Raw genomic sequence first — 23,331 nt, 5'->3', positions numbered from 1 at the left:
ATTAATGTTGTGCAACAAGAAAGGATCTTTCTGTGTGAAAGTGTATGTTGGCTAGGGAATGCCTATGGTCAGCATTTTCTCCCACCAAATTGTTAATGATTGCTGCACGGTTTCTGGCAAAAAATACCTATTCAGTTCTGGAAGCAAAAATAAAAGAGGACTGACACTTGTAAAAATCAAAACCAGCCATTCAGAGGCCAAATTGAGCTACCATATTAGTAATTACAAAAATGTGATATTTGTGTGTTCATATCTAAAGTCCGTATCTGAATTTATCTTAATATCAGTTACCATTCCAAATACAATTTATACCATGAAGTAAGAATTTCAGCTTTTGGATCTGCAGTAAGTTCTGATAAATGTGGAATTCTGCCTAGTACTCTGCCTTTTTAAAAATACACAAAGTTCCTTAGAATTATAAATATAATTTAAAAATAAACAACCATTTGCTCTCTCTCAACACTGAATTTCTTCATACAGAAAGAATGTTTGATATATGACATTGGCTTTGAGTTACTAACATTTCTGAAATCCACACAGTGAACTGAAGAAATCATGCCACCACAACAAAAATGTTAAACATTTTACTAGCTGACAAAACTCAGAACAATTCATTTTCGATATAGATATGTGACTGTCCAGCCATTAAAAACTTTCCCTAAATCACCTGTGCCTGGACACCTTCCTTTTAAATAATCCAAGAACTAAAGCCCATTTGTAAAAATCCTAGTATTTTCAGGTACCCTAGGTAAATGTGCATCAGATTTAAATTCCTGATTTTACTTATTCCTTCAAGTATTTTACTTAACCTGTTTAGCATCTATTAATTTCATTCATCTTCCCAAATTAATCATCAGTCAACATTTCATAGTAGGCATGAATAAACGATAATCATTCAGTTCATTGAGCAGAAATAGTGACCTACTAATTCAAATACTTCAGATAATCCATTGATTTCTTACCAGCCAGATTTCTCTCACATTTGCCAGTTTTTTGCATTCCAACAGCTCATTTTAGCAGGAATCTAACTGCATTCTAGTTGTACTTTAAGAAAAACAAAAATCAGTAACTGCATCCAGTTTTGCTATGTACAGGTCCTATTCTGCTACACTGAAACTTTTCAGTAGAAACTTTATTAACTTAAGATAAAACTTCAAATAAAACCATCAATTTGTCTGGAATCAGCTGTTCTAAATAAAATAGAGACATGTCTAAATTTAAAGCCTTGTCCCTTCTTCAGTTTTATGTAGAAGTATTTAATAGTGGTTCAGAAATATCTCATGTATACTTTGAAGAAATTTTGAGAATTCAGTAAAGCTTTCAAAATCGAATTACTAGCACTTCCCATAAACCCCAAGAAATTCCAGTTATAGTAAGTATCTAACTTAAGCGTCTCAAGTTTTATTATATCTACACTACCAAAGTTAAGAAGTGATTGAAAGGAAGGATGGGGATCTTTCTTTACCTGGTTTCTTATGGAAAGAAGGCTTATGCAATCCGATATTCTCTGCAAATGCATGCAATTCATTTACTTGTCCTGTAACTCCTTAGGTATTTGCTGGTCAAATTCAAAAGCATAATATTTTAAAGATGGTGTTTCTACAAGTTCTGGGAAAACAAGTAAGCGGGGTAAACCAGCAAGAAACTGGAAAAAGGATTGCTGCCCTTATTAGAATTCAGGTGATTTATACAGAAGAGAAAACATAAAGGCTATCTAAGACAAGAGGTCTCAATTTTCTTGTTATTACACCATCCTCCATATACTTGAAATACAAATAATGGACTAGGTGTAACAGCATTTTTAAATATTTCAAACTCTTTAATTATTTCTTTGTAAGAACATAATTCCAAAGAACAAAATATCAGTGTTGCAGACAACAAGAGATTTTTCCAAAATGCAATGCTTTTATATCCTTTATTTCTCTCCATACGCACATACTCTTATGCAACACATCTACACTTCCTGCAGAAGGAAACAAGGCTGGATTCTCTTCTCAGCTTTGAACTTGGAACTAATACTGAATTTGTAGTGGAATTAAAAGACTAGTTTGCTGTGTGAAGTGCAGACCTGGTCTATGAAAAATGTTGCCCCAAACCCACCACTGTTTCACTCTCTTTTGCAAATGCCCTTCGAATCTGTCCACCAGACAATAAAATGGAGCAGTCACGTGCTAGACATAGCAATGAAAAACATCTGCTTCCTTTTGCAGGCCTAAAGTACACTCATGACAGGGCTGAAATGCAGTCACCACCTGCACCATGAACAAACATCTCACTATTGCGTAACAGGGATCAGCAAAATTTTGTTTGACAAGGGTATGTTCAGTCATGGGACAAGGCAGTCAGTTTTCAGATGCTTTCATAACAGGTTATGGAGCTTACTCCAACCAGAATGTTCGTGACTTCTTAGAAGATACATTAAATTCCATTTACCTACCTGTTCTCTGGCTATAACAAAAGCCAGCTTTCAGGATTCTGAGTGACCTTTTCAACCTCTCTAAAGTAGCCTCCTTCATCAAAGGTATTCTTCATACTAAGATCATGTGTGAGGCTACTTTCCCACTGTTACTGAAAAATTAGATGCCATAGTCATTGGATTACACCTCATAAGGTAATGTTAAATTTGTATCTGTGATATCATGGTTACTTCCACACTGATAAATGTTGGATGTCATGGTAGATGTTAGTGAAATTAAATTTCAGTGTCATGGCTAAAAAAAAAGACCTCACCAGGAGGCAGTAAAAAATCCAAACCACAAAACCCCCATATTCAATTCCATCTTTGATCATGAAAAATGTTATATTTTTCAAACAAAATGTGAAAATAATTATAAAAAATTTATAAATATGAATGAAAATTACAGATTATTTTAGTAATGAACACATCCTGAATGTGTGAAAACAGACACTTGGGCTTAAATCATTATTCAGTAGTGTGCCCAAGACAGCTTTCAAGGATTGACCTATTCATCTACTGCAGCCCTTACTATCTTCCTGCATAAGTATGTTACATATATTACATAATTACACACTTACATAGCAATCATTTTTCCTCTATCGAGACATGAGAGCTCTACCTCTATACACAGCTGTAGGTCTCTGGATCACTAATCATTGAACTAACATGGAACTGCTGAATTGCTGAGAATGGGAGGAAAAGTGGGTGGACAGACAAACAGAAGTAACCTTTTTTTTCAATATTCTTTATCACCTTACTTGTTCACAGCCACATCATACCAGATTTAAACAATATATTCCATTATCTTACTCTGGTTGTGAAGCCGCTGTGGTTAAGGAGATTTATAAATAACTACAGTTCAAGACTTAAGAACAGTAACTCTGGATTTTCACAGATGCCATATAGATAGTAGTTTTGCTCTTTTCCCATGCTACATTTTTGGCAAGGTTGTCTGCAGCCATTAACTAATAAACTGAACTCAAGACCAACGTTTTAAATAATTTTACAGCTGTGATTACAAACTGCATTAATTTAGTACATAGGGTTGGTTTCCAGCAGTTCTCAAGGGAGTGACTGCTGAGATCATGCTAGACCTGAAAAGAATGAATTCAAAATCACAACGTGAATAGCATGATTTTCAGACAAATCTCTTTCAATCTGCAAAGATCATGCATATGTAAACATTATCAATGTAGGATCTCAGTTTTCTGACAACTTGGAACATGTGTAGCTAAAGCCCTGATGATTAATAAAGATGAGTTGTACAAGGATCACTGCCTCTTTACCTAGAATGCTTTTGTAGAGTTGGTAACATTAGACGTCCTAGATGTATAATCAGTGTGGTATTCTTGTTGTAAAAACGTGACACAAATAATGAAAGAAAACTCAGACAGAAAGTAGGTGAAATTAACAGAGAGGAAATAAATTGAAAGATGGTGGGAGTGAGGGACCCAGAAAAATTAGAAAGAAGAAGAATCACAGGCACTCTATTTTTAGTTTAATAAACTGTGGTCACTCATTCCTCATGTTCCAACACATTATACAGCTGTAAAGAAACAAATTTTGAAAGAAAGAAGCCACTGAAACTTCTCTGAGAACGGGATCTCACCTTCCACATTTGCATCTAACCTTTTCTAACCTCTATAACTGGTAGCTTTGTAATCAGAGATCTTCTATTTCAGTGACACAAAATATGTGTTAGCTTCTGCTGTCCCCTGAATCTTCCACTACAAAGCCAGTTTTTACAAACCTGGCACAAGGAAACCACAGGAAAAGATTCCAACATTACATGAAGTTTCAGGGGACTATACACAGAACAAGCCTGCATGGCACTGCAGCATTACATGACTCTTTTTAATTAAGGGAAATCTGTGTGGTCTACTGAAGCAGACAGCATCTCTTCAATTAATTTAATTACTATACAAGGTGTTTCCTCTTTGACATTAATTTTGTATTTTTACTCATAATTTTTGCACATAAATATCAAATATTTCAGCTATATTGTACCTGACATTTTATCTCCAGAGTATAACAAATACATAAACATTTTAAAACACAGGTGTACTGGGTTTATATTACCGCAGGCCTGGTTCCTACGGTATATCACCGTGTCCCGCAGCCATAGGGAGGAGGAGGAGGAGAAGATCCAGCAGGCAGGAACTGTGCAGCAAGATTGATTTATTTAATTATTTTACAAACTCTTTTATAGACTTTTTTCTTCCTAGTCTAATTGGACAAAGGACCAGCCACCCCTTGGGCGTGATTGGCCAAAATCCCAAAACATCCATTGTCAAAATATTTTTCTACTATACCATAAAAAAGACTTTTCAAGGTTGCAGGTGGTTTAGTTGTTTACATAACTCTGCTACCTCTTCTGTGAGAGAGAAAAGTCTCTCACGGACTTAGAAAATAGCAAGAAAATCCTCGCTAACAGCATTTTTGTACCTACAGGTTTAGGCTGGGGTAGAGTTAATTTTCTTCATGCTGGCTAGTACAGGGCTGTGTTTTGAATTAGTGATGAACACAGGGTTGACAATATAGTGATGTTTTTGCTATTGCTGAGCAGGGCTTACACAGAGCCAAGGTCTTTTCTGCTTTTTGTACTGACACAGTGGCAGGGGACTGGGCTTTTATGGGAGGTTGGGAGGAGACACAGCCAGGACAAGTGACCCAAACTGACCAAAGGGATATTCCAGTCCATATGACATCATGCTCAGCAAATAAAGTTGTGAGAAGAAGCAAGGGGAGTGATGGAGTTCGTCTTCCCAAGTCACCGTTGCACCTGATGGGGCCCTGCTCTCCTGGAGATGCCTGAACACCTCCTTGCCTATGGGAAGCAGTGAATTAATTCCTTGTTTTGCTTTGCTTGTGTGTGTGACTTTTGCTTTCTGGATTAAACTGTCTTTATCTCAACCCACGAGTTTTCCAGCTTTTACCCTTCCAAGTCTCTCCACGATCCTATTGCTGGGGGAATGAGTGAGCAGCTGCTTTGCTGGCTGGGGTTAAACCATGACAACAGGCTGACCTTCAACACGGTAGTGTCAGGCACACTGCCTCTTAAAAATAAACCCAGTAGACCCTCTGATATGTATATATAGATTCACTTGAAAAAATAGTAGCATTTTTTCAACAATTTTAACTGTTGAAAATTAATGAAACCAAATTCAATAATCTCTTCTTTAGAAGATTGCTTCTAATTCAAAAAAAGAAAATGCTTAGTCAAGGTCCTCTCTTGAGAGAATTAGTATCATCACCTCTCATTTCTATAGTATCAAACTCTATGCTGCAAAATTATTAATAGAGAAGCCAAATATCTATTTAATTTCAGAAAATCGTCAGTATCTAGGCTAAACTTATTGGATAAACTGAATGAGTAAAGCAAGTGGCAGATAACAAATGAAATCTACAAATGAACTTCTCATTTTTGCAGCAATGTCTGTTGTCAGTAACTGAAAACAGATCTTGATATTGACTTCAAACTAAAAAGGTGAAAGAAGTTAAGATGCACAGAAACCCCTCTTTTTCTTTTATGACATTTTTTTATAATTTATAATTTCATTTTATTATTTCTCATACACACAACCCTGCCCCCAAAAAGCAAAACTGGCATCCATGGCATTTCTAGATTTTGAACAATAATGTTTTCTTTTATATTCTGGTGTGATCAGAGAAGATAATACTCAAAGTGAGGAATAACAAACACTAAAGAACTAAAATGGCTACTGCGCTGAGTAGGTACCAGACTGGGACACTTAATTTTCAAAATCCAAGTACAAAGCTATTTCTGCAAACTACATGCCTGCTTTTTATAAACTGGTTAAATAAATGAAGAAAAAATAAATCTAGAATCTATTCATGCAAATAGCTGGGTTTGAATGTCAAATATTCAAAATAACGGAAGTTTTTCTAGTGAACTACACCTTTGTGCTTTGCAGGCACAGGTAGAATTAACATAAAGAAGAAACAAATCATATAATTTATGATGTTGATAAAGCAGAACAGATGATAAATACTGTCAAAAGAAGAATATGCCTGGCAGAGTCATTTCATCACAGGCAAGAATAAAGTAAATGCATAGATGAATTGTAAAAATAAATGGATAAATGGTAAAAATGAAGGATATTCATGAATTAAATGGAAGTCATCGACATTAATCTGCTGTCTTACTACCAGTGACAAGATGACAACCCACTAATATCCAGCAAATAGATTTTCTGAGTTAGCCCCTTTTAATCACAAAATAACATTTAACTCGACAATTATTGAACAAGACTGCAATCTTAGTTTCAGCAGACAACATCTTGAAGTGCTTCATGATAATCTGAAAATAAACATCAATGCAAAGGAAAAGAGAATTTGTTCAGTGTATTTCAGAAGGATCACTAAAAGTCTCAGCTGGATAGTAATTTTTTTTGGATGATCACCTACTTTACTACTTGCCGACAGTACCATATGAATAAACATACTAGAAATTTAAAAAAACCATATTATCTTGATTAGTGATAATGAAGTTTCACTTTAGACTCTTAAGTGGCCAGAAAATACTCCTAAAATAAATAATTTCTTGAACTCCATAAGCAGAAGTGCCAACAAATGCACTTTCTATTGGTGACTGATTTTGAAAACAGAGAATTTTAACTGTTTATGCACAAACCTTTACTTCCACAGATGCCAGACTTTAAGCAATGTAAACAGACTGACTGAAATTAAGAGATTAATCACAGTGTGAAGTCTGACAAAATTATGGACTAAATATCAAGGTAAATAGCAGATATTCTATTGAAAGCAGATCTCCTTTATCTCATTTTACAGAATGTGTTACGTGAGACTATAAGGGCCCCAAAGAGAGCCCGAAACAAAAATGAGAATAAACATGTATTTGAAAATTATACATTTGATTAGTTTTAATTTTAAAAGTTTTAATTTCTCTAAAGCTGAAAGTTTTTCCACAGTACTTGCACAGCTGACGCTGTTCAGTTGTGGAGGTGTGTAAGTGAGGAAGGTTGCAGATGCAGAATGGATAGTTTCAATTAAGTGAAATACCTGTTACTGTTTTTGTTTTGACAGGACTGCTGGCATACTCAGAGGCTTGATTTGACTGCTGCCTTGCCAAAGGTGCACTTCCAACTGATGCTTCATCCTCTTTCTTTCGAGTTATTGACACACCAAGCGGAACAGCTCCTACAGACTGCTAGAAAAAGAAGCACCTTGTGAACCTCTAAAACCCAAAACACATTAATATTGAATTATGGCACTGTCAGGAGAAACCTGTTTTAACTACGTATTTTGAAATGTATAGAAGACAACTTGAAACACCGATTGGAGCACAAATATTTTGAAAACAAATTGAAATGAAATGCTACATTCAGACTTGCACTTGTAGTTCTTTATTTCAGTCCTGTTAGTCTGAGGAAAAGCTCTATGAAAACAAAAAAGTGAAATAAAACTAACTTAGAGTATCATGGTTGTTAGCCAACCAAAAATCATATGAATAAACCTGGCTGATGACTGAAGTAAAATAATTATCTAAATGTTTAATGGAAACTGGAAAATTTTAGCCAGTTATGAAAACCCAAAGGAATTTATTAACCTTAAATAAACTTAAAAATATAGGATGTATGGATATTTCCACATTATTGTGCTCCTTCTAAAAATTTTAAATATAAGATTTAACTGACTGCTACTGATTTTGAATTGCTTTGTCTTTCAAGCTCATCAATAAATGAGAAACTGCTCAAAATGGGAAACTGCTATACAAAACTAAAGACATTAAAACCAAGTTTGAAGTACTGCATCCTTATTTTAAGATTAGGAAAGAGTGACGTGTATTAATCCACATGGGTTCTGGAACAAATGAAAAGAGTCTATTGGCTTTGTTGTTACTCTTTTATAAATGCAAGCTAGAAAAGGCAAAATTATTAAAAACAATTTGATCTTCCATGTTGCTATACAGTTGGCACTTAACATTTTGCTGTAACATCAGCTGCTATGTAAATTGCAGATGCATCCCAGTTGACAAAAGCAGAATACTTCTACTGCTGATTTTGCAGAGGGTTATCATTTAAAGATGACAAAGTTTTTTTCTGAAGATCAGACATTAGGATTACACGCATCTTAATTTTTGTGTAATTTAATTTTGTTCATATTGGAGTGAAAATGTAATCCATATAACTGCATAATGAGAAACCTCACACATTGCATTAGGAATCTCTGTGGGAAACAAATTCGTGTGAGGCGGGCAATGTGCTTGTAAATTTTCTCCAATAGAAAACAGATCATTGAATCAAGCAGTGTGCAATATGTGCACACATACAAAACCCCAAAACAAACAGAAAAATCACTTAATTGAAGGGGAATGACTTCCAAACGCCTTCACCATTTTCCACTATAAAAGTAAATTAAAATAAGACAATCAACTATTTAATCCTACTCCAGTGAAAACAGTCAATTTATATATACAGTGGTATGCAAAGTTAATAGAAAAATACTAATGTCAATGACAAACAGAACTCTCATCTCTCCTCATCCCTCTCTATCTACAGTCATTAGCTTTGTCTCCGAAAGCACTAAGAAGTTTTTCTGGAATACAGTAACATGCCACCTTGGCATACCCTCTAGTTATAACACCAACAAAAATCCCCATCAGCTTTGAAAAGACAACCTTTGCACCACAGAAATACTTCCCACTTGCATACAGGGAAAGGATTTGAAGTTTTGTAAACTTTCATCAGACATTTTACACCACTTATTTTCAAAATCTTGCAATTTATCTGATACAACCTTTCATAAGGCATAGCCATCTGCAGCTTTCCCATGACAGCAACTGTTGAGCCGTGATTTGGCAATTCCGGATGTAACATTGCAAGAACACTGACTTGCCAAAGTGAAGCAAGAATTTCTGAAGAATGAATGCAGACACTACAGGACAGTACAAAAGACAACAGGATGGAAATACTGCCTGAAGAAGCTGTATCTATTTCTGAACCACTGAAGAAATGGATCAGCAAAATATAATAAGTTACACCACTAGTCAAAGAGTGAAAAACATCAAGGCTATCACAGCCAGATAAAGCTGGAAAAAATTATGACTGAATATTGAGTGCTGATCTGGACAATAAAACAGCTGTTTTATCTTTGCTCACTGAAATCAAGCCTGATGTTGCTGCTGATGACGCCCAGGACAATCTTGTCAGGTTTTTGGCAAAAGATTTCTGGTTAAAAGAATCCAGAAGATGAAAGATCAGTGTTGAACTATATGGAAAAGGATCATCAAGATTTGGGGTTTAGCCACAAACTGATTAGGAAATTGTGGCTTGGGAAACAGCAGATGACAAGAGCCCCACAGCTGCAGGAGAAGATGAATCTGATGGGAAAGGAAACATTGCAGGCTAGTGTTATCATAAGCATTTCATCAAAAATCCAAAATTTTGGAATCCAAAAAGCCAGCTATAAAGTATGCAGTAAGGCTTAAATACACCTACTTGGGATTAAGCTTTATGGTTACTAATTGGTAGTGTTATAAAAGATAAAAAGCATGTAACAAAGTTCTGAAACGACAGCAGCATTTATATGAGGCTGTTTTGTTGACACAAAGTCAAAATCAGATTCTGTTCTAGAATACTGACAGTTCTATCAATGCAAGAATGCAATGCAATTATATACAGAATACTACAATAATAAAAATTAATGGAATTCAAAATAAGAAAGGTTACTACTTTTCAAATGTAATTATTACAATTAGGTTTTTAAGCAGTGGCTGAAAAACTACAGAAAAGCAATCCTTTTCTTAGTTTAATTTTTATAGGCACAAATAATCTGACACATTAAACACCATATTAAGTATGTGTGCACAAAACACCCACACATATATACCACTTAAGCATGCAAATGGATCAACAGATACTTTTTTTTTCTTTACTTCATACTATGTGGTCAACTTTGGAAATGATAAAGATCTAAAATCAGAGAAAGGCTTGGAAAAATAATAGCTAAAAAAAAAAACTTGCCAAAAATACAATGGGCCAAAGTATTTCCTGATTTATGTGGAGACATGCCAACTAACTAAAGCTAAAATACACTATAAAGAGGACTAATTTGCCTTAGGTAAATTAATATTTTATTTTTCTTGGGATGTTTTGTAATTAAATATTTTATTTCTGAATTATAATTTCCCACAAGTGTGAGACTGAAGAGACTGCAGGCAGATCTAGGAACATGAGATAAAAGTTTAACAGAAAATTTGAACAACTGAGCAGCCGAGTAACTTTCATTTGAGGGATGCCTATACAGTCACCTCCTTAATATCAAACCAAAGGCAAAAGAATATTCCAAGATAGGAACCTAAATATTATCACTGGCTTGTGAAATGTCAAATTCAAAAGCCTCAGCCCAGACATGGGCTGCTGTCTTTGAGATGGTACTAAACCCAATTATCCCATATGGTGGATGCTGCATGCACACAGCCCAATGTTTACATGTGCAGGAGCTTGCAACCAGCAAGGAAAAAAAATAAACAAAGTCTTTGCAGTGGGGAGAGAGAGCAGTTCTGCTCAAGACATGGTGTTTATTGAACATCTAAGATCACTTTCATGCAATCACTATCTAGGTTAGAGAAGAATATTTACCCTTGCTTACAGGATTGTCCAAACTGTACCAGAATGAGCTGTGACTGCCAGGAGGATCCACCCTGTGTACCTTGCAGCAAGTTCTAATGACATGAAATTGCAATCACTGCTTGACTACCGAGTTACATCTAAGTGTTTTATTTCTACGATTACTAATACACATACATTTTTTCAGAGAGTTCAAACAAAGCAAGGCATTAGGCCTAGTTCCCAATTAAAATGAAATGAATGAATAAAATTGCATTAATTAAAATTAATTGCTAAATAAAAAGACTAGGCATGCTTAACCCCTGGGGTTCACAAAACCACCTTCTTTCCTGGCAGGTGAACTTGCTAATTCAGATGAAATTCTATGACTGCTTCAGGTATGCATTTCAGGTATTGGGAAAGTGTTCTGCTGAGATAAAAGACTGATCACTGATTAGCTGTAATGTTTCCAAACCTATGCGATGGACTGATGTCAGCCAAGAACCCCCTCATTTTCACCAACTGATGAAAGCATTCCATCACCAGTTTCAAGGGGCCTCTGAAAGCAGAAGATATAAGGTTTGAGTTTCATATAGCTTTAGTTCTTTAAGCAAGCAGCAACTTCATTTCTGTATCCTTCAGAAACTTAAATGCCTTCCATGGGGTAAGAGATGACAGAACCTGATAGGGATAAACACGGTGCTTCTGACCTGCAAGCAATACCAGAAATCAAAATCTATTACAATTTGAGAAGTCTGTGCACACCAAGAGGATAATTATGTTTACTGTAGAAACACGCTTGTTTTATCAAAGCCTTTCCAGCTATTTATCAAGGTAAAAGAGAAAAAAGAGGCAACACAGCTCTGCCCTCAACAGCCGACTTTGCTGCAACATGGAAAAATGCTAAGTGTGGGTACTGAAACTTCCTCTTACATTGTGTCATTCATTCATTGCCATTCATGATCAGAAGCATTTGGCTCTTAAAGCATCAAGGATGTGCAATATTCCAAAAGTCATTCTAAGACTGAACAATTTAAAGGCTCGACTTGTTCTACAAGAGTTTACTGATCAAGTCATGATGATAAAATTACTTCATCTTAGTCAAAAATTCCAGGGAGATCTCTGGTGCAGACTTCTGAATGAAGTACCACCTGAAGTACACACATCAAGATTGATATTACCCTCAGTTCACATTGAACTTTCCATAAAGCTGTAAAAGGATTTTATAACATAGTAAAATTCCTAAGATAATGGTAGAGAAAAAAGAAAATGAGCAGAGAAAAAGCAGAGTTGAAGAAAAAAAAATACTGAATTGTTAATGACTGACTTTTTAATCTACCTATACAGCTGACGAAAAATTCTTGGGTTTGAATTGGGATACAGTCTTCCAAGGTGCAGATGTTCATGAGAAGAGGGAGAAATCTGGATTCTGAAATCAGGTAGGTGTATTACATTCCAGTGTTTTTAAAGCATGATGAATCTGGAATGAGTGACTTAGTATATATGACTAATAATGTTCAACCTGACCTCTTGGGTTTAGATCTATTCTGTTACTGAAATGCTCCTTAAATTATGTAGTAACACATGCACATGTATGGAACAGCCAAAAAAACTGACAGAAATATGAGCAATACAGATTTATATTACACATCTATGTGTGCATATTTCTGATAATTCAGTCTTTCCCTAAAATTATGCATCTTAGCTCACAGAAATCAATAATGTAAGAAAAGTATTGACAAGTTACAAAGGCTTTACAGTAATGTGCATTTGAGAAAGATGGCATGCAATCATTTATAAATTTTTTGCAAAAAGTATCACACATACTGACTGTCCCATATCAAAGTATAGGTAAGGCTCCTTATCAAGGAAAAGAAACTCTGCAAATTTTTATCTTGTAAAGCTAAGTATGGGCATTTACAAGAGAGCAAATATATGAAAACCAGCATTGGTTTACAAAATTAAAGCCACAGTTGAAAAATTCTTTAAAAATAGTCACAATAAAATATTAAAGAATAGCTAAAAATTACTAGAAACAAGGCCTTGCTTCCACAAGACTCACCTGAAAAAATCTTCCAAAAATGTCAAAATAAAATATTAAATTACTGGAAACAAGGCCTTTAAAATTGGCTTTATTTTGCTTTTTATTTGAGAGGCATTGTTAACAAGCTATAAACAGCATGAGTACAAGAAGTCACTCTATAGTGGTATCTTTGTCAAATTCTGTTCAAATTAACCTTTCATAGGGCATTTATAAAGAATTTACTTTTTCAACAGGGCACTCAGACTAAAAAAACACAAGGGGTTTAAGCAGAGAAGCAACTGGTGCACAAACTACTCCCACACTGAGTGTCACTACACTTACAGCTCATTTTACAAAAACAATCTGTACAGACGAAAGTATTCTTAAAAATGAACATCAATATAATGGACTCAGTTATTGCACCAGTTCTACAGTTATTAGCTGCTGGGCAGCAAGATGCCAACAGAGCTTTGGCTAGCAGTAGTACAACAGCAATAAATGAAGAAAGGTGATCCTCACTGGGCTGCATGTACCCCCACAGCCCAGCACAGCAGTCAGTCATTGTTCTGTTCCAGCTGAATAAAATTTCAGTGAGGCCAAAGAGAATTACATTTCTCAGTGGCTTCATCATATTAATCTTAAAGAAGACAAAGCATGGCTTTATGAAAAAGACATTGAAATGCCATGAGTTTTGTAAAAATGCAGCTTATTATGTTCCGTATTTCTAACTTTTCATGCTTTCAGATAAAACCAGTTATAACAGACACGGTGAGGATTTCAGTAGATAAAAAATACGTGTACCACCAAATTGGCATTATAAACCTAAACCTAAAATCCCAGAATAATAGTTAAAAGGCAAATATGACAAAGTTCATATGTAAAGGTGTCCCCTCCCTGTGGGGAGCCAGACAATCCCAGCCCTGTCTTTTATGCAATCAGAAGTTTACATGACTATAGTTGTACCCTGAAATAAATTAGTATTTTCATTTAACTTATTGTATCAAGTACTAACATTATGAGTTAAATGTATACACAAGAGCCAAATGTACTGAAAGGTTTTCTAACTCTGTGTTCTCAGATAGAAGTCACAACTTTGACTTACTCAAAATGACAGAGCAAAACCCTTGTATTAAGTAGACGTTAAAACTTAAAATATCTTAAGATCTCTGAATCATTCAAAGAACTTCTAAAGAAAGTATTTTCTTTTTTGTCTGTTGCAGTTGTATAAGACTGACAGACTAGAGGAAGAAAAGAGCTTTACCAATCAATAACATTTTGACCATAACTTTTGCTTGAAAGCATCACATCTTTTGGCTATTCTGTTAAATGTTCAAAAATTAGGAAGGCTTTATAGAGCATTTTTGTTTGGTTATACTAATTAGACTGTGGTAACAAGCTGAATTTTTCCAAAAAATAATGCACAAGGCCTAACTTTGACTAGAATCCTTATTCTAGGATAATTATAGCATTACATAAAGAAAAAAATCTGTGTTTAAGGCTAATTTAATACAGGTATAGTTTTCTTTTCAAATAAAGTTTCTTCATGACTGCTACAGACACTTTAATTCGTATTATTACATGCAGTCCATTACCACAGTTATGTTAATGATGAAAATAGTATGACATTGACAGTTGGGTTTATAAACTCATATTTAAAATCATTTCAAATTTCTAAGACATTCTAAATGCTAACATTAGAATTGTGACACAGTAATTTTAATCATGAAAAAATTTAGAAGACTGTATAAGGTAATGACACAAGTTACAAAATAAATACTTAAACAAAATTTGGCTAAAAATTTTTCCACTGATGATCAAAACCTGGGACAAACAAGTTTCCTAATGCAGTCACTTAACCCATCTGGTCACCCAGTATCAAAAGAGAAAGCATTGACTAACAGCTGATTAAATACAGTGATGTTAAAGACACTTTTTATACAAACATTTGAAATAAGCGGGATAAGCAGGATTACATTTTGGAGGGCTACGTAACAGTAAGAAGTAGAAAAATGGTTTGTTTTGCAAAAGAGATATACCAGGAAATGTTGTGCTGCTCCAGTTATAATGCTGGAACGAAGAATAACTCAATACATTTAAAAGCAGAGTAAATTTATTAAAACAATAATAAAACTTCACTATCACAGTGAAGTTTTTCAGATGCTGGTGCAGAATGAGCTTAATGGGACTCAAATTAATGTTTGACAACTACTACCCAGCAAGATCATTTACATACAAGAAACAAATGTTTACAAGTCATGTTTATCCTCCCTTTTCAGGGGCCCGGAAGGAAACTTCTCTGACATGCACAGTGTTCTATAGTTATGAGACAAATATCGAAAGATTTTTACACTTATCTCTTAATAACTGACCACTTGTGAGACAGAACATCACATGACATAAACCACCAGTCTGAGCAGTTATAGCAAATTTAAGTTCCAGGAAATTCTGCCAAACAACAGTTATAAGTAAGTCTAGTTTAAGGCAAAACCATTGTTCTTTTCAGGTCAGGAGTATGTGGCATGAAAATTAGGGTTAATAATATGTCAAAGAAACCATTGCACCACACAGACCCACAGCCTTAGCTTCTTCTTTTCAAGCACTTCATATGCAAAAATGTATTTTGACATGATACAGAATCTGCTACAGTGTTCACTTCTGTCAAGTTATGAACTGTATGGTTCATCTCCTATTAAAATGGGGTTTAATAAGAATGCTGACTTTATAATCAGTTATGCAGTTATTTGATAGACCATCCCAATATTTAAAATATGATGTACTATTCAGACTCAGGCTTATGAGGGCTCAGTAGTTAAAATTAGTTGCAAAATAATGATCCTAAATGGTGAACACAAACCCACCTTCTTTGTTCTTTTAAATAAAAATGAAAAAATTGTGAAATTAAAATTTTAGTATGCCAACTTATCATTTTAAACAATTCAAAATAAGATCAACAGTGCGTGCAAAAAACTACACAGAAGAGGTAACAAACAACAAATACTTGGAAAAATGCACTACCAGGATATATAGAAGTGAAAGCTTCCCCTCTCCCCATCCCTTTTCCTTCAAAAATACATACCTGCTGAATGTGTCTACTAACTCGTTTCTGAGGCTGGTAGATTAGCCAAGTATACAGGACTGGATCAACATTAATTGCTAACCCTTGTACACTGGACAAGAGAACGGCACCTGCAGACCATAGAAAAGAGAAAAAAAATGTAAACTACCTTCTCAAGAATCTCCTTATATGTATTCAGTTTTCTTGCACACAAATCATCTTTAATGCAGACTTTTTTTTTGGCTTGGATTTACATATATAATAAATAATAATACTTAAAGCATAAATGTCAATAACTTACTCAAAGTGAGAAACTTACCAGCACTACCAGTGCTAGGGATATGTACACATAAAAGAATTGCAGCAACTTGCATTTTGATTTTACTTAATAATTTTTTGTCAAGAAAAATGCTTGTTTCCACAAAATTGCTTGTGTAACTGAATACACAGAACCCTCAAATTCTCAGCCAACATTAAAATTCTGCAAAAAATGAGTCAAAAAGACCCTTGACAGAAAGGGAAGAATATAATGCATGACTCCCCACAACTTCAATTAAAAAAACCCCATGGTCCAGGACAGTGAGTTCTTTTAATAAAGGCAAGCCTACTTCACACTAGTGCTCTGTCCAAAGCTCAGGACAAACGTTTTTCCTGTAATAATGGTCGTGAATATTCTTTAGAGGATGAGTTAGGCAAAATAAGGCAAATTTTTTAACTCTGACAACACTGGCAGCTTCCGTACTGTGAACTCTTAGGATTTTCCTAAGCTTTATTATATACATCTTATTTTCTTTAAATATCACCTTCTAAGACCTAGGACAAGACAGGGCTACTTTATTTCTTAAAAGTAAACTTCTAGTTTCCTTACATTTGTGAAGAAAAACTTACATGGAAAATGTTAAGGCTCAAAAAAGGAGAAAAACTATCTCAGTACCCAGAAACATTAGCATATACATCAAACCATGCACACTAAAACCTAATTTCTGAAGCACTATCTCCATTAAACCTGCATTAAAAATCTGATGATACATTGGTGAGGCTTTTTTTCTAATAGTGTATAATAATGATAATGTATCTATTGCAGCAGAACATAATTACAGAGCTGTACAATTCAGAAGCAAAGGGGTAATGAATACAAAGGTATTATCAATTCTATTGAAGAAGTGAGGCAAGTAGTAGTAGGCAGTTATCTTTTCACATAAGCTTTGCAATTTTACTACAAATTAATAAATGAAATAATTAAATAAATAAAAAATAAATTTAAAACTAAATCCTGGTTACTGAAAGATCCCAACACCAAATTCCACAGAATTACAGTAGTTCTATAATACCAAGAATCATAGTTCCTAAAACAATATATACTACATTTACTCTGTGGTATATAATGTAATTATGCAGCAATCTGAATTTAATAATAAATTCAAATACATTCAGAAAGCTTGACACACAATTCAATGTACTTTCTAAAAAACAGTAAAAACATGTGCCTCAAAAGACACATCAGAAAAATTATAAATGGGAAATTAATATTAAAAAATATAAGTTATGAGTTTATTGTATATAACAAAATTTTAAACCGGCTGAATTCCAAGTGGCAGAGGACCCACCAACCTGGGGTGACACAAGAAAAGCCTGATAAGCACAATGGGAAAATGGCCATCAAGAAGTACACAAAGATAAATCATCTGCCTAGCACAAGCTTGGAGCTGGAACACACACTGTGAGGAACTCCTATACACAGACTAGTCCATGTGAGCTGAAGGTTTTAAATGTCAGTAATAAACCTTAGAAATAAATCTGCAGTTAAAGGAAAAGCCAATGTCAAGCATAAAGGGGTAACACACAAGTAAGAGCAGATCCATTGCGGCAGGATGTGCAGGAAACCAGAAAAAGGAAGCAGAAGGCAACAGAGGATTGATAAAATATATGCTACAATCATTATCTTTTATAAGATACTTATATGCCAAAGTAAAAGAATCCTGCATCTTGAAGAGACACCGCCTGTTGTCAGCAGTACTTAATGAAAGGTTTAATATATATGTGATATGACAAGTGGGAGACAGACCTCCCAATGAGTGCAGCATAAAGTCAGCCTACAGGCAAAGTCAACAGAAAATCCCACATTTCTAGCAGACATCTGAAAAGAAAAATACAGTGTTACTATAGCACAACATTCTAATAACATAGTTTCTTGATTACTGAAAAAAAATAGCTACAACTAGCAAGTTCAATACAATTAAGTCAAGCTTTGAACTGAAACTCTCTTTTCCCTTCAATTAAGTCAACACTAGCACAATCCCATAAAATTCTTCAGTAAGGCCGCACAAAGAGTAAACATTTTGCCAGTTGCCTTTTGATAGCTTGTATCTGGGATATAAAAAAAAATAAACAAAACAAGCAAACAAAAAAACCCAGAAGAAGTACTCAGATAAGCAGCTACAAAATTTGTCTTTCAAGTTGACTTTCAGGTAACTTCGGATTCCTAAGCCACTTCTGTCACACTAAATTACTGAAATTTACTGTTGTGTTTGCTACTCAGCCACCGTATTTAAGGGCAGTTTAATCACCTATGTAAAGTTGTTTTCTGTGTAACAGCTTTCTTCAAAATCAATACCTAGTAAAAAAAGTTTTTCAGATTTGCCTCCTGTTTTCATGCCAAGAAATAAGAATCCTCCCCAGTTTTTAAAGAAGCTCTCACTGATTTGAGGATCAAGCTTGAAGCTGGCAGCAGACTCCTCATATGCCTAAAAAAAAAATTAATTGCTATTCTGTTTCCATCAAAATGCAATGCTTGAGTTCCCTGGGTTTCATTAAGATTGTGGAGAACTTCCTTTTCTTCCCATCCCCTTTTCTCCTTTTAATTAAATTTACATTTCAGAAAAAAACAGACCTTAGTCCCATAGCATACTAGGGTTTCCTTTCCAGACCTCAGTTCTGGCCAGAGTTATCTATTACATCTATCTAGTAACAGATTTGAGAAACAAGTATGGACCCAACACCGTGTAATCTTTAATGTTTGAGAATTTCCTGAGTCATGGTGTCATTTGCCAGGCTCAGCTTGGGCAAATAATTTCCTTCCTTCACAAATTCCCACTCTCTCCTGAAAGAACAAAAGACAGGGAGGCTGCAGGCAGGCAGAGGAGGACAACGAATGGAAGGCAGCAGAGCACAGCGATGCTTGGCACTCTCATCCTGTGGATGAGCTTCCTGACGAGACTCCTTGGATGATGACAGCTGCAACAACAGCACTTTCTTTCCTGAGGGATGGGAGCCTGCAGAAGATAACTGGGGCCTCCTGCTTGGGTTGGCTCTGCTGCCACCTCCTCCCACTTGGAGTGCTGAGCATAAGCTGCTGGAAAAGCAGGGAGGAGAGGGGTCACTAGCCTGGGGCTCTCTCCATAGAAACTCGGGGGAAAAAGACAAGTGGTGAAAAAAGGGAATGTGGTACACTTCTGGTGAGGTGGAAGAGGACACCCACCCTGAGGACTCAGCTGGAAAGAACAGAGGCCAGAGGTAAAGACAGGATAGGTGAAATACAGAAGAGTTCAGCAGTAGAGTTGTGGAGCTGAGGAATGCTCAGTCATCACAAAACAACAGGAAAGGGCCTCAAATATCAAAGAGACAGGAAAAGGATGAAGGAAGCAGGACAGTGAAAGAAGAATGTGGAAGTGAATGAGCACTTTGGGAAGGAGAAGGGAGGTGGCAACCCTTGGCAAAAAATGCTTTTTGGAGATGCACAAACCTTGTGAAAGAGTAAACTGCATTACTGAGTCACTCCTAACAATTTGGAGGAAAAAAATTACTAGGAAGAACAGACAATAAATATTCTTGTGATTTATGCGCCTGAAAATGAATTTTTGCAACAGTAAAGGACCACCCTGGCAGATTTTTTTCCAAATTCTGCTCTGTGGGTAAGCAGTATACAAACACACCTTCATGTTATTTCCAGTAAAAACTTTCAGCAAGGCATTTCAGAAATCCCCCTATAAAATGAACTGAAAAACCTGTACAGGAAACTCAAGTTTGAGTTGATGTACATTTTCTGTAACGGAGGGATCACAAATATGAACAAACTGAATGACCCACAATAACACCTAATTCTGACAAGTTTTGTATATTTTTTGTAACTAACTAAACAAATATTACACCATCTTGCTATATAAACTGCACCATGAATTATTTTAGCATTGAGCACTCATGACTCCTAAATGTCTCAGGACACATGAATGATATGTAGATGCTAACAGGTTGAGTTAGCATCATTAATTTAGTATCCCATTATTTTAAATGATACCTGAAAGAAGAAAGTTTTTTTTTACTTTTTTTCTTACTGTTTTGAAGGGCATTTTCACTAAGGCATACTGTAAAAATGCCAATCTGACACCTAAGTGAAGAGTTCTATTTTATAAAACTATATAGGTAACTAATTCTTTCTGCTAGCTGACTCAAAGCAGATGCATTGTAAATCCCTAAATGTGAAAATATCTTAAGGGAAAAAGACTCCTCTTTACTACTCTGCTTACTGCCAGTACTGCTGTGGCTCACTTACCCACATTCCAAACAAGCTTTAACAATTAGTTATCCTGTGGCATGACAGCCATTTTCAGTAACATCCCAAAATGAAGAATGACAGCTGAAGATTTAGAAATTGCAGTTACACAGCATAAAAATAATCAAACAACTTTGGTCTAGTTTGGAATACCAAGGGCAAAGTCAATATGATTGTCTTGCAAAACAATCAGCTCGCAAAATAATCAGCTTATCTAAGAGACACTGTCCTGCATTTCATCCTGAATTGCTGAGTCAGACAAGCGAAACAGATACTTCAAGCCACATCAAAGTTTACATGAATGTGAAAAATTATTTTTACATTATAGCTGCTACAGTAAGTTAATACATTTTGTCTAACTATTGAAGTATATGTCTGCATGTCTCTACTCAAGGTTGACTTGAATGCCTACAGATGTAAACATTATCCCAATTTTATCTCAGAAAAAACCTCCAAGTCTACTGTACTTGCACAGAGTTTTACATTCACCAAGTGCTTAAAATAACTCTGAGATCAATTAGTTTAGTTGCTTTGACCAATATTAGAATATTTCACTAAAACAAAAGTAGTGGGCTAACACTTTCCCATAAACTAAGGCACTTTGGTGTGTAATAACACAGTTCCCTCATACAAGTTATTCTTTGCCCAAGAATACATACCCCACGATATTTTAGCACTATTTTTTTTAAATTAAAATAGCTTTTGATATTCAGAAACTTTCCGTAAGAATGTACTTCTATAACTATTGTGACATTCTAACTCCTACTGAGGTTTATAGCAGAAAACAACTTTTAAAAAGAAGAGGTCAACATCATTATCTTTATTTCAAAAATAGAGAAAGTAAGGCAGAGAACTGCAATTATTAAATCACACAGCAGGACCCAGAGATAAACTTCAGATGTTAAAATTATGTGCCACAGCTAAGTGCTTACTGTAGCTAATAGAAAAAAATAAATGTAGAAGTCCATCTTGTGTTAATCATAACTAAATCAGACAGGCCTAATTTCAGTTGAATGTTCTGATAAGCCATCATCATCTTTTTAAAGAAAAAAATATCCTGTCTTTGTCTATATATATACTCAAATGCGCACAAATGCTGAATTATAGAATTATGATATAGAAGTATACTCAAAGATAAAACATAATGAGGCAAAACACAAAACTCCTGGATACACTGGTTAACACAAAGAGCTGTATGTAAGGCATCATTTTTCAATGCACAAGAAGACACATTTCTGCAAAACAATCTGAAGCAAGCCATATCAAACCAAGGTATGGACAACAACCTTCAGTCATTTCTTATGATCTTGATGTTAAGAATGGAACTAAGTCCATTTAGCATTTTGTCTTTCTTACTGACTAAAAACTTTGTGACATGCTGAGATAAAAGTTTTCACAAAAATGCTAGAAAATTCGTATTTAACTTGTGTGCTGCATGTTTTTGAAAGAAAAAAAAAAGTTATCCTGAAAGGCTGCTTTGTTATCCAAAATCATTTGAGCAAAACTTTAATTTCCTTTAGAGAATATGGTGACGTGGGTTCAGGGAAACAGTTTAATAGGCAGTAAAGATCAAGAAAAAAAGAAAATGTGTAGGCAGCTGTAGTATACAGAAATATCAGCTTAATTTAAATGATTACTGAATCATCTCTACGAAAATGTAATGGCAATGTTCCTATGCTGAGCTGCATAGCTCCTCTTCTTTAATTCTACAGTTTTATTGCAAGAATGTCTCATTTAAGTATCATTTTGTCCTGTTCACTTTTAGGTCCTGTTTATATATTTGACCACCACACTTACTATTCTGTAAATAAAAGGAAAGTGAGGAACTCTAAATTCAACTGACAGAAAGGACTAAACAGACAGAAAGCAAGGATATACTATAAGGACTTCAAAACCATACTGTCAGCAAGTAAAGAAAATTTGAATGCTTTTGAAAATATGAAGTGTTTAGAACATTTGTTTTATGAATAAAAGAATATGGAGAAATGTAACATCTGAGTTGCCCAGAGAGCTGTGTTTCCAGTCAGACACTGCAGGGTGGCCCAAACTGACTCAATGCAGAGGCTGTTAATGGACACCGTGCTACGAAAGCAGGTATTCAGAAACTCAGTAACACAAACTAGCAGTTTACAAAGGTTTCTACCAAAATCTGATCCCTTTGTCTTTTCCTCCTGAAGTTCCACTAGAAAACTATCTACTAGTCCCTATTATAAATCTGATGGTCAATCTCACTCTCAGTCCTTAGACTTGATCATTCCTGACCAGGTTTTCAAAATGCTAACCAAAGCTTGAGAATTTTAGCTTATTTAGCTCTCTGACAAATGAATTCAGATACATGTTGCAATGTCAAGGCTGTTCCTTTCCATTTTCTGTATGGAACAAGTACCACTTACAGTTACTCCTATGGATCATGAGGAGACTGCATTCCATTAAAGTAAGAAGTTGTTTGAAGCTCTGAAGCAACTATGTGGCAATTTTCCTAATTTTTTGTTTGCCCTGGCTGAGACCTCCTCAGTCCCATTTTAAAGGCTGTTGTGGCCATTTTTTCATGTTACAAAGATTTTTAGTCTCACTTGTAAAACACAGTCATTCCAAGGAATTAATGAACTATTGAAAACATCCATTCTCAAGAAGATTAGAAACAGAATCTTCATA

The 23,331-nt window shown here is 35.1% G+C and overlaps 1 protein-coding gene across 12 annotated transcripts in view; it reads right to left on the bottom strand.

Moving 5' to 3' along the window:
• The window catches only part of VPS13B (vacuolar protein sorting 13 homolog B), a 434,575-nt gene that overhangs the window by 221,585 nt on the left and 189,659 nt on the right, over positions 1-23,331 (bottom strand). For 11 of the 12 annotated variants that reach the window (XM_069005219.1, XM_069005215.1, XM_069005221.1 and 8 more), the window contains 2 exons: positions 16,149-16,258; positions 7,502-7,649 (listed from right to left, as the gene is read on the bottom strand). In XM_069005219.1, coding sequence (XP_068861320.1) covers positions 7,502-7,649; positions 16,149-16,258 — 258 coding nt within the window. The remainder of the gene's footprint in view (positions 1-7,501; positions 7,650-16,148; positions 16,259-23,331) is intronic. The other variant, XM_069005217.1, reaches the window with a different exon arrangement.

Source organism: Aphelocoma coerulescens, chromosome 2 (assembly GCF_041296385.1).
Source record: "Aphelocoma coerulescens isolate FSJ_1873_10779 chromosome 2, UR_Acoe_1.0, whole genome shotgun sequence".
Lineage (NCBI taxonomy): Eukaryota > Metazoa > Chordata > Aves > Passeriformes > Corvidae > Aphelocoma > Aphelocoma coerulescens.
This window is presented reverse-complemented; position numbering and strand designations above follow the sequence as displayed.